This window comes from Eptatretus burgeri, chromosome 15 (assembly GCF_056783735.1).
Source record: "Eptatretus burgeri isolate ZD-2024b chromosome 15, Ebu_testis_v1, whole genome shotgun sequence".
NCBI classification, from domain to species: domain Eukaryota; kingdom Metazoa; phylum Chordata; class Myxini; order Myxiniformes; family Myxinidae; genus Eptatretus; species Eptatretus burgeri.
In genome coordinates, this window is record NC_140975.1 from 30,268,768 (window position 1) to 30,282,117 (window position 13,350).

Here is a 13,350-nt window from a genome sequence, read left to right on the forward strand (position 1 = left end):
ATGTATCAATAACGGAAGATGGTAAAGTTTCAATAATTGTTCCAAGGTAAAAATAATTTTGTGGTCTCTGTATGTACATCGGAGTTCTCAAATTTAAGAAGGAAAATTTGATCCTGCAGGAAGCATACCATGCTTTGAAACATGTCTGCAAGATAACCTGTGTTGAGCTATAAAGACAGCACAATGAGGGAATGCACTACAGGGAATTCATTTTGAGCAATGTGGACCGGTATGACCTGCCACAACAGTGATGCATTGTTGACCAATGGACGCTGGCAGGTCATGCGCAGAGTGCATGAACAGTCCTAATGAAGATGGAGAGGTTGAGGGGTTTGAGCGCCCGTGGTGCCAGATATTTGTGTTGTCAGAGCTGGAGCGGAACGGCACAGTGTGGTGGTGCATGTTTCAGTGACTCAACGGTGATGGGATGTACGGGTCGAGGCCTACAGAAAATTGAGCTTTCGTGTTCGGTCAAGCGGTCTGTTGGATAGCTCGTTCTGCAGGTCGATCCATCCGATTGGCTGTGCCCTCTGAAACACTGTGCATCGACTCGAGCTTCTATTCATAACTGAATGCACCACCAACTGTATTATATAGCTGAACAGCAGGCAAGGCTTCATTCGGTTGTTGCAACTACCGAATGGTCTTCATCCGGGACTGTGCAGGCACTGTGTTCCAGGTGTCATACGTATCTTCCGGGGAGCCGGGGGCATCAGACGACTGACAAGATGCAAATTACGAGACCCAACGTCATTTAAACCATGACCTTGGATAGGTTAGCGCTGCCATGTCCATTGAATAAAGGACAGTAAAATGGAGAAGTTAGGCTGTGCTGGGATAAAAAGGATGGCTGACCATTGCAGTTCGTGCAATGGAAAGGATAAGAGAGATAATGCGTAAGATGTATAACATGAATAAAGTTTTTATTTATTTTATATTATGTGGATGAGGTGATCATTTTTAGGATGATTCTGTTAGGTACAGTCAGTGTAAGACAAGGTTAATATTTGGCTTGCGTGGTTTTATAATTATCAACCAATTCATGTTTCGATCAGGGATTTTATTAGAACAAAGAAATATATTATTAAGCCTTCCTTTATTGGATAATGGGAGGCTTATACCTGCTGTGGGATAAATTTCTACAATTGGTGTCCCCATTTTTTAATGCTATCGCAGAGTTTCTTACACCCCGAGGAGTACTAAACTACCACTTCCGTTTTCCTCCCTTTTTTACTGCCAATGTCCGAGCTGTATCTCAGATCCGGTTGGGATTTTCGGAATGAAATTTTGTATTAATCATGGGAATAAAAAGTATGCAAAGTTAACATTTTTTTTAAACCTTGAACTAATTTTAAGGCCATGACCGAATTGTAGACATTTTAACATTTTTCACCATAATTCGACTAAATTTGGAATTGCCCTTTAGATAGCCTAAAGAAAGGCACATTTATGCTTAATTTACATCATACCCCTCCAAGTTAAAGGTCAAGGTCAAATGGCAGTCAAAAAAAAAAAATGGTGTTTTGTAATCACACAATTTTGCCAATGTGGGATCTCAAAGACTGCTTGGTCTTCTAAGATGTTCTTGCATCATAATAGTTTACCTGCGCTGAAGTTGTGTACCTGATATTTGTTTAGTGTCCTTGACGTACCTTTTTTGGATTGTGATCTAATTAACTAAAAACACCTTTTTTTGATCAGCTTGAATAATTTTCCTGTGATTTTCATGATGTTGAGTTTTATGGATATATTGGAGATGGGGACACATTTTATTAATTTACACTCTATCCTGAAATGTTGAATGCCAAGGCCATATGGTGGTCCAAACAAAATATGGCCATCATTGAATCGCGGGTACCTTGGAAGGTTTACCCTTGGTGATCGCTTTGTGATCGCAAGTATCTGGTTCTTTTCAGGCATTATTAGTGTGACCTGATGACGTCCACGGGCCAGTTTGAGTCCTCTATTTCATTCAATGGCCTTGGAGACATTCAAACTGTTCAGTAATTAGGAGCATGGTCACTACTAATGGGGCGTGCTTTCGCTTTACCTTAACCCCCTTCACCCCCTCCCCATGTGCTGTCTCAACACCCTGTCCCATGACAATAATATTAACAGCGAAAATTAATCAAACAACAGGATTTTGGGTTCGGGCAGCGAGTCCCACTGATCGTGTCCTCGTACAGATGAGGCCAAACTCGGTAAACGATTTCCTTCTCGTCGCAAACATCTTGATTCACTCAATTTTATATTCACCTTTTGAGTCAAAGCTCGAATACTCACACGATGGATACAAATCTGACACAAATCGTATTCGAAGAATATTTTTTTATCGCAGATTGTCACATGGCATCCTCCTTTCAAACAGTTATCTTTTCCTTCGATGGCGTCATTAGCCACGCCTGGTTTTGACTGAAAATAAAGCATGGCCAGCGTGACATCATAAAGGGAAAGCTTCCACAATCATAAAGTTTAAAATCAAATCAATTCTCTTTTTGAGAGGAAATATGCAGCTGTCCATTGTGAGGTTGTATTGTTTAAAGTCCTTTTCACAATTAATAAAATAATCATAATAATAATAATAATAATAATAATAATAATAATCGAGTTGGGATAGACTGCTTCAAAAGCAGTTCATAAGAGGACTGAGCAATGACAATAAAGGAGTTTTTTTTTTCTCAATGTGAAAGGTGGTGTATTAAACTGTGAATGGGGTTAATTAATGATTAATTCGAAAAACAAATAATAGTTATATTGTTACGGATTTGGAAGCCATCTGCACACAGACAGTCAGAGTCCCCGTAGTTCAGTTATTTCGATAAGTATGTGTACAGTTAGAATCCATCCCCTTCTGTCTAATGGGAATTCCGTGTGTGCGCTACGAGTTATTTTTTTAGCTAGGTTTTTCCTCATCAACTACAACAACAACAACAACAGCGCGCCGTCCTGAACTCAACCCGGTCGCCATTATGTACGTGTTTTTTGGCTGAGGACGTGGGCGGAGCCTTCGTCGCCTTGGGTTGAAGCTCCGCTCCGAGGAGGAGCAGAGAGCATTTCCTTCAGCCAATGAGCGGAGGGCGAGCACCACACGCGCGCCCCAGCCAATCGGGAGGCTGCCACGAGTCGCCTGACAACCCACCGTCCAATCAGGAGGTGAGTGGTGGGGAGAAGAAGCCCCTCCCTCCTCAAGAGGTGTGTGGTTGTCTGGACCAGCGTTCGGCAGACGGTGATCATGGAGATTGTGGTGCGGTCTGTGGTTGTCGACGAGCATTCTGCAGACGGTCGCGGTCATGGCTGGAGCAGTCTGAGACAGTGGTGATCGTGGTTGAGCGGCCTCATTCGTGGGCCGTGGACTTCGGGTTGTGGATTCGGGTCCCACCGTGGTGGTTTCGGAGTCGGTGTGGCTGCACGAAGCAGACAGGTACCCCAGCCCGGCTTGAACGAAATAGACCCACAGGGTCCAGTTTATTTTGTGTGTGTGTGTGTGTGTGTGTGTGTGTGTGTGTGGGTGTGGGGGTGTGTGCGTGTGTGTGTGTATGTGTTTGTGTGTGTGATTGTGTGTGTATGTGTGTGTGTGTGTGTGTGTGTGTGTGTGTGTGATTGTGTGTGTGTGTGTGTGTGATGTTTGTGTGTGTGTGTGTGAGTGTGTGTGTGTGTGCGTGTGTGTGTGTGTGTGTGTGTGTGTGTGTGTGTGTGTGTGTGATTGTGTGTGTCCATGGGCCCAGTCTGTTAAGTAGAGCTGTTAAGTGCTTTTGCTCATTTTACATTGCCTGCCTTTTATTCGTGATAACTCTGCTCTGTGTCTCCCTCCCCGATTATTCTTTGTAAAATAAACCCCGTGTTAAATGTTCCAATTCGTTGTTCGTGTTTTCTTTCATTGGCCTAGCATGGTGTGGGTTTGAGAATTAGTAAGGCCGTTCGTGCCGTAAATTGTTCATTTGGTCTGGCGCGGCTTTGGTAACTCTGCTCGGTTACGCCGGATCCGAGTTGGTGATAGCGACTCAATTCGGACAAAGTCGGTCCAGGGTGTGGTTTCCCAGGTAGTTGGACGACGTGGGTATTTAGGCATATTGAAATTAGGGAATTAACCCTACCCCACGCCGTCGAAATATTGGCGACCACAGTCTGCTAAGGGACCCATGACCTTTGGAGTTATCCAAGGATTACGACCTAAATTCCAGGTGTTCGGCGGGAGATGACTCCACTGCTCCACTTAGTGGTCGTTAATCGCCACCGAACCCCGGCCCACAACAATATAAGCAAAGGAAGATGGAGTCATGCTCAGAAGCACTTACATCATCATACAGAGAGCAAAAATATGACTCGAGACTGTGTTCAGGTCCACGTCTCAAAGGTCCTGTGTAAGCCTTTGGCTATACAAGAAATCGTATGCAATATGTAGATAGCTCCAAATCATGGTGTGAAAGGTCAATAACAGAACATTTTTCATTCATGTCAGCTCACTCACCAAGGCGCTTGAGGGAAGCGAAGTGGTTATACTCGGGCTTGCAGATGGCAGGTAAATAAGCCAGGTGTGGATGTGATTGGGAGGGGCCGAGTGGCGTCATCAGTGCCGACGTCACGTGGATGTTGTTAAATCTTCCCTTGTCTGCAAAACGAGGGAGGGCATAATCCTAATATATAGATAAGCGTTTGGGATTATTATCTGTTTTCCATGAGATTTGCTGCTGTCCACATCTTGGTTATGCAAAAGGAAGGTTGGTTTGAGTATTTATCGAAACATGACGAAGAACACTTTTTATGAAAATTAAACACACGAAGGTATGTACAAAGTTTACTCGTGGGTGACTTGTCCTTTTAATACGTACACAGTCCATCGTGTATGGGATTCTTGGAAACCCTGCACAGATATCACTTTATACACGTCATGCAATATGTTACAGAGGTCTCTTTCAATGAGTTGTGTCACGAATGCTGCATTTTCACTTCAAAGTCAAAGCCAAGCCTTTGCTTATGTATCATACATTTATTACGTATGCAAATATGGCACCATTTTGACCTCCCCACTTCCTTCCCTCGTTTGCCCTCTACTTTCTTTCTCTGCTGTCATCCTTCCTTCTCTTCTTTTCTTCAATTTGAATGTCTCCCCTCCTCTACCATGTGCACACGTAATAAATAGATAGTCGTTTACCTCCCACCACATACACAATGTTCAACTCATCGTATCCACATCAATGTACAGAATCCTGGCGCGTGACGTAATCCCAAGTATGATGGCTTCACAAGCATCTTGTGTTGACACTGTGTAATGAAGTCCAATTCGCTGCACAGACGCACCATGACTTTTTTGCTCAATTATATTTTAGCTTTTTTTAAGTTTGAAGATTGTAACATCTCTTTTGTACTTCAGCTGTGGGTGCAATGATGTATGAAAAAGTACAGAACATTCACTAGTGGGTCGTCGATAGGTGCAAAGGTGCACCACTCGACGATCAATCACGGCACCAACTGAGCCACAAAGGAATCTTACCTTCTCCAAACTTAAAAGGCTAAAATGTAATTGAGCAAAATGTCAGAACTTGGACGTGCGGCAAATGTACTCAGCAGCACACTCCCCAGGGTCCAGGCAGTCGTGTGCGCCTCTCCAATCGATGAAAATTATCATCTTGATGTCACAAAAAGTGATTCACAGAGGAAATATTAATTAGCCATCACTACATAGGAATTATTAGTACTCTACCAGTGTCACCGGCAGGGACTACAGGTTGGCTGTCCGTCCGTTCGTCCCGCCTGTGGTTTTTTAGACTCCCCCCCCCCCATAACCTTTAAAATATTCAACTGAAACTTGGTACATCACTTTATTCTGATAAGTTACAGAACAGGGTCGAGTTTCAGGGCATTTCGTCAATTTTTCAGACTTGTACCCTTTTTAGACATGGACATCACCACATCGGTTGGGGCCATGCATTGCAAAGTAATTCTTATACCTCTTGTTTACAAATGCTCACTTTTTGTTCTGTTGTGTCCTGATCCGTTCTGTGTTATATCTCTTCCATGAGCCCTGATTGTATACAAAATAATAATTATAACTAAAAGGGCACTCGATGGGGTGCATTCCTCCACCGCGTAATGCCTGATCCACGAGAACATATCGGGCCCAATACATTTTTGAAATATCATGAAATATTATCAAAAACTATATCGTTTTTGGCCCCATCAATGGTGAAGAATCACTTTAAAAATTAAATAATTCTAGTATCCAGATCCGGAGTCAGAACTTCACCAAAACCGAATCAATTCGTCCTTGTGCCACATCCAACCCGTCCACCATGTTGCAGCAAAATCCGTCCACAACTTTTTGAGATATCATGCTGGATATGAGTTCAGCCCAATCTCTCAATGGTGAAGAGTCACTTTAAAAATTATAGTCGCCGGATTCGGATCTTCACCAAAATCTAATCAATTCGTCCTCGTCACACTCCCAACCTTTCCACAAAATTTCATCCGGATCCGTCTACAACTTTGTGAGATATCCTGCACACAAACAAACAAACAAATGAAATTGCTCGTTGAGCAAGGAATTGCCGGATTAACTTTGTCATATCCCCATGATCTCTGAAAAAAACAAAAACCTGGAAATCAATTTGGTTCTTACAAGTCGATAGTTCTACTGTTTAATGAGTTATAGCACTTAGTTTGGTCATGATCATAACTTGGAAGTCAATCGGACTTGAAATGGCATTTTTATCGCAATTTGAAAGTTTTGACCTCCGACCGCTAAGAAGGGTGTTGGTGTGACACCCCAATGAGACATGTGGTTGGATGCAGAATTGGAAGACGCACATTTTGGATTTGGTTTGAAGTCAATACGACCATTTTAGCGGACGTTATTGCGAAAATAAGAATTTCGGTTTTTCGGTGACCTTGACCTTGACCTTTGACCAAGATTCACCAAAAACGACAAGTGTCTAAGTTGGACCATGGCCGACATCTGTACCCAGTTTGGTCATGATCGCTGAAACGGTGTGGCTGCTACAAGGTAAACAAACACACAAACAAACAGAATGACACACACAACCGACCAACATAATTGCTGAAATCCGAAAGATTCCGGCAATTAATAAACAGAGAGGGGTGAAAACATAACCTCCTTCACCTTCGGTGGATGAAGTAATAATAATAATAATAATTCAGTTGTTGATCACCTTTGTCAACCAACAAACAATGGGTTCAATAACTTCAGAATCCGACTCGACTTAACTGAATTGTGGTGCTGCACAGGTAAGGGGATCACGCTGACCCACTGTATCTGCTATAACAACCGTAGATATTCAAGATGGTATGGTACATAATTCAACTGATCCTTTGGACTACTTGGCCATTTGGTCTTGAAACCAAGAACCCTGGCCAAATTTTATACATAATCGGAATCTGGATGATGCTCAGAGATTAACCTGGCCAAATTCACCTCCTCTCGTTGGGAACAATTCCTAGTCGATAAGGAAGAAGTGCCCAGGTATTGTTAATTTCCATCTTCTGGTTTATTATGGACCAGAACGTAAGCATTGGAAAGAAATGATGAACAGTAATCTGGGTTTTCGATTCCACGTCAGGTATAATCAAATCAACGGCATCTCCTAACCAGGTGACTGTACGAACAGGACGCTGACCCTGCCACATCTGCCTTAACCAATCCAAACAGTTCGATTAGATGATTCAGAAACAACCAGGATTCCTCTCTGGTCAAAAGGATGTTAAGAATTTCCATCCGAATGCATCGAAAATGGGGAATGATCGGTAAACGCTCGAGGAATGAATAAATGAGAGAATGATTTCCATGCATTAAACTCAATACGGATTCTGGTGACATGTTTATGTATCTCCGACGTTGACATCGGTAGGAAACGATGTTCCAGGGTGTCGGGGAAATGCTGCATTTGACCTTTTTTATACTAATTGTGTACACGAACCGAACCGTGCCTCACGAACACCCGAACATCCACTTAGGCACCATCACATGTCTCCACATCCTAATGACTTTTGTAAAATATACATTCTCATGGAATTTACATTTTGGCAGTGCTTGAATTACGAATTTGATCTACTGGTTGCATCAGCATCGAGATGGGATTGCAGATGATGCTGATCCATGCAGGAGCCCCTTAATTTAGGGGAGCATCACGAACACTATAGCATTCAGCAGGATGAGTCAGGAGGTGAGGATAGCGTGTGATAGACGCTGCACCATAATCACCAATATTGTAATCACCACAATTCGAGGTGAGGAAACACGAGGTGAGGAAAGCATGTGATAAAGACGCCGCACCGTAATCACCAATATTGCAATCACCACTATTAGAGGTGAGGAAAGTGTGTGATAGACGCCGCACCATAATCACTAATATTGTAATCACCACTATTGGAGGTGAGGAAACACGAGGTGAGGAAAGCGTGTGATAAAGACGCCGCACCGTAATCACCAATATTGTAATCACTACTATTAGAGGTGAGGAAACACGAGGTGAGGAAAGCATGTGATAAAGACGCCGCACCGTAATCACCAATATTGTAATCACCACTATTAGAGGTGAGGAAAGCGTGTGATAGACGCCGCACCATAATCACTAATATTGTAATCACCACTATTGGAGGTGAGGAAACACGAGGTGAGGAAAGCGTGTGATAAAGACGCCGCACCGTAATCACCAATATTGTAATCACTACTATTAGAGGTGAGGAAACACGAGGTGAGGAAAGCATGTGATAAAGACGCCGCACCGTAATCACCAATATTGTAATCACCACTATTAGAGGTGAGGAAAGCGTGTGATAGACGCCGCACCATAATCACCAATATTGTAATCACTACTATTGGAGGTGAGGAAACACGAGGTGAGGAAAGCGTGTGATAGACGCCGCACCATAATCACTAATATTGTAATCATCACTATTGGAGGTGAGGAAACACGAGGTGAGGAAAGCGTGCGATTTGGCGCACCACCGAAATGGACCATTGTTTGCTGATTAGGATCTACCCGATAAAAACAGACAAGAAAAAAACCGATGCTGTGAAAAATGGTCACACCCAATTGGTCATTTCCAAGACCAATAAACGAGTGAAGGGAAAAAATGGGCACACCCAATTGGTCAGTTCCGTGACCAATTGAAGAGTGAATATTGCTGACATAGCTATAGCCACACAATCTCTATTTATTATAGTAGATTCACGATATCATCATGGACCCACAAGTTTGAAGTAGATCATGTTACGTACATTCACAAAGATGTGGACTTTTCTATTTAAACCCATTACTATATATATATATATATATATATATATATATATATATATATATATATATATATATATATATATATATATATATATATATATATATATATACATACATATGGAAAGGAATATTTGCTCTCATACAGTTTACTCTCGAGTTTGTGTTGCTGGATTGTCTACATCCTCAAATTCTTGTGGATCACTTGGTGGTGCGTGTTGCTTGCATTTCCAACATCTTGGAGTTATTATGGATCATGGAGTTGCGTTGCTGGATTTTCTACGTGCTGGAGTCATTTTGTATTATTGGGCGGTGTTTCTAGTTTTCCAACTTCCTCATGCAGTAAATGTGGACCATTGTGTGGTGGATGTTGCTGGATTTTTGACACTCTAAATGGAGTCGTTTTGGATGACACGGCAGTGTTTCTGGATTTCCAACATACCCATGTTGGCAATGTGGACCATCATGCAGGACGTGTTGCTGCATGTCTGACATCCTGGTAATATTACTGGATTTCCCACATCCTCATGGAGTCATGTCGATCACAGCATGGTTTTGCTGCATGTCTAACATCCTGGGGTCAACGTGGATCATGGCGTTGTCTTGCCAGAATTCGAAATCCTGGAGTCATTGGGAATCACGGCTTTGTGCACATTGCTGCATTGCTGACATCCTAGAGTCAATGTGAATTACGTTGTTACTCATGAGACTGCCAAAATGCTGAAGCCATTGTGAATTGCGGGGTTATGTCTCTGGATTATCAATATCTTGAGTCAATGTGAATTACGATGTTGTGTCGCTGGATTGCAAAAATCCTGAGACCTTGTGAATTCCAGAGTTATGTTGCTGTATTGCAGGCGTTTGTAAGAGGGCGTGAATTCACAGGGTTAGAACCAAGTCTCTTCGCCTCTCCTCGAATCCTCCGCACATAAAGGGTTATGGACCGTACACACAACTCATGTGCTGCGTCTGCACGCTCACCCGAATGAGATTGAAGCTCGTTCAGGAGGATGGGAATCCATTGCACTGTTCAATCGACAAGGTGTGTAACAGTGTAAGCTGCAGATTTCGATCAGAAATTGCATTCGGATTGCAGGTGGTGCAAATGCTGCGATTCTTGCAATCATGCGATTCCACGTTAATATCGTGTAATTGCCAGTAAAACCCGATGGAAATGAAAATAATTTCTCATCTGCATGTGCCCCCCACTCCCACTCCCCCTTCCCTCCAACCGTAAACTATTATATCGATGTGTAATGGTGGTCATGCAAAATGGTACGAGGGAATTTGATTTGGAAGCGCAATTATTACGGTAATTGATTTTTGTTGTGCTCCGTAAACGGCTGCCCAGTAGAAGTATAAATGAATCTTCATCTCCTGTGCTGGGTGTGCGACTGCGATGTCATCGAATGTCCCTTCGTGTGATGACTCCTGAACTCCGAATGGAAACATTTTTGAATTTTCTATTATGGTCTATCTTGAACAACCACCTGTACTTTATATGGACGCTTCTGCATTTTATATTGAGTTGTAGGTTTTGTATGAAGACACTATTCTCATGTACACTGGCTGTGTAAAGAGGAACATTAGAAAGAGCCATTACCACGACCAGCATTTAATAGTGGACTCTCTCGAGCAGTCTTCATATGTCAATCCTTCAAACACACTTGGGTCCCGGTTAAATTCGCAATATTCTGAACGTCTGCACCAGAGGGTTGGCTCTCTGGCTCGCGGTATACTGGACAATTTCCGAATCAAAATGCTCAGTGTACTGAACAAAATGACTCAGGAGGATGTAGAGTAGACACAGTGGTGTTGTTGGAGGATGGATCTTGCTCCACCTTTACCAACAGAGGCATTTCATACACACTCAGTACTCTGCGTGAATTGATATCAGGAATAGCTGCGTCTCAATTCCAAACTACTTGTGTGCTACCATTAGACAAAGAAATTTGAGGACAAACCATTTTAGATCCACTGCTAACAAGTGGACCTGTGATTCCGAGGTCAGAAAGGTCGCTATTTGCATTGGTATGTACAGAGGTATGGAAGAAAGTTTATTTTATCGAACAATTCTGAGAGCTTTGAGCACTTCCTCGATGTTTCCACTGTGCAAGCTTCTAGAGAAGAAAGAAAAAAGATTGTTTATGCAGTTTGTTTGGAGCTCTCCAATGAAGAACCGAGTTCCACCTCGTAAATATCCGTGCATGCCTCACCAGAGATAAACTGCATTGTTTATGCTCCGCATTACCCCGACAGTAACAGATACATCCGAGACCTTAGACAACATTGTCACCGGTTACAACTCATTCATCATGTTTGTGTGGTTCACCATAGTTTGCAAAGCATGACAGGATTACGTCTTTTGTGGCAACCATATTAACTGATCTGTGAGCTGAGTTGAAACATTCTTGTCAGCCCATTTACTCTCCTGCCGTTAATTCTCGGCACTTTTTCCACTTCGAACTCACTGCACATATATATATATATATATATATATATATATATATATATATATATATATATATATATATATATATATATATATATATATATATATATATATATATATATATATATCTGTGTCGTAAGAGGCGACCAGTGTTGCGTCAGGAAGGGCATCCGGCGTAAAACATGTGCCAAATCACTATGCAGATCATTCGCTGTGGCGACCCCTAAAGGGAGCAGCCAAAAGAAGAAGATATATATATATATATATATATATATATATATATATATATATATATATATATATATATATATATATATATATATATATATATACATATATATTGTTACGGTTGTGGAAATTCACAGATCACCATTCAGGTTCCCCGAAGATCAGTAATGTCGATAAGTGTGTGTCCAGGTTAGATTTCCCCACCGATGTATAACGGAATTTATTCGGTTGCCGGGCTGTGAATCTTGAGGTAGTGTTATTCTTTTCTATCTTTAATTTAAACAATTATCTCCTCACCACCTTCTCCACAACCACCAACATCTCCTCACCACCTTCTCCACAACTGCCAACATCTCCTCACCACCTTCTCCACAACCGCCAACATCTCACCACCTTCGCCACAACCGCCGACATCTCCTCACCAGCATCTCCATGGCGCCGCCATCTTTTCACCAACAACAACATCTCCACAAACGAACACGATGGCATCCTCGACAGCGGCAAAGTGATTTCAAACACGGCCGCGCATGACTTGCAAAACGGATCAAAACGACGAAAGGGTCGGAGCCAGCCGGGGGTGAAAGTTCCAGGGTGAAAGGGGCAAGTGCCGCCTTCGGGTGGCGAAGCCTACAGCGGCTTCACCCCTCCGGGCTATAAAAAGGCGCGTTTTGACGCCGAGAGTAGAGTTGGTCGGTGGAGGCAGTTGAGTTGGTGAGTCCAGTCAAGTTGCTGTTGGTCGGAGGAGTGGAGTTCGTTCGTCATTGGAGCCAGCCAAGTCACCAAGTTGTTGGTCGTTGTTGGCCGTTGGAGTCAGCAGCGAAGTCGCCAGCTGGAGAGAAGTCACCAGCCGGAGAGAGGTCGCCAGCCGGAGAGAAGGCGCCAGCAAGCTACGTGACAGTCCAAGCGATTGGGCCCCGAGTCAGTCGAGCGACGCTGAGGAGTGAGCGGGCTCTTAAAGAGCATCAACTCCAAAAGAGCAAAGCCCGTTCGCTCCTCTGAAGCGTCGTCGGCCAGGCCCGATCGACCAGGCCGCGCTGCTAGGCCCTGGACCAACCAAGCCGCCGTTACAACAGCTGCCGCTTTGACAACAGAGACATATGGAGGGTCACCGACAAAAAGACCATCGAGTCGCCTCAAGGGCAACAAAGGTAACCTGCACAGCCTCGCAGAGCTCCTTCAGTCATCCCAGATCTGAGGAACATTAAAGGCTTACGAGCCCAGTTCTATCTTTCTTTTCTGGGGTTTTTGCATGAAAGTCTGTGGCGCCTTGTCCGTAAGTAGAATTGTTGTAAATGTATGTACGTAATACATAGATATCGGCTGTAGGTTTTTGCTCATGTCATGTCCCATCCCCCCAATCATTGTATACATGTGAAAATAAATGTCCCCATTGTTGAAATGTCACCTGCTCGTTGTGTC

At 43.1% G+C, this 13,350-nt stretch overlaps 1 protein-coding gene across 1 annotated transcript in view; it reads right to left on the bottom strand.

Moving 5' to 3' along the window:
- LOC147011827 (uncharacterized) overlaps positions 1 to 13,350 on the bottom strand; it is a 226,649-nt gene that overhangs the window by 24,702 nt on the left and 188,597 nt on the right. Inside the window, exon 3 of the mRNA XM_085857168.1 lies at positions 4,469 to 4,609. Within this exon, the coding sequence (XP_085713294.1) occupies positions 4,469 to 4,609 (141 nt within the window). The remainder of the gene's footprint in view (positions 1 to 4,468; positions 4,610 to 13,350) is intronic.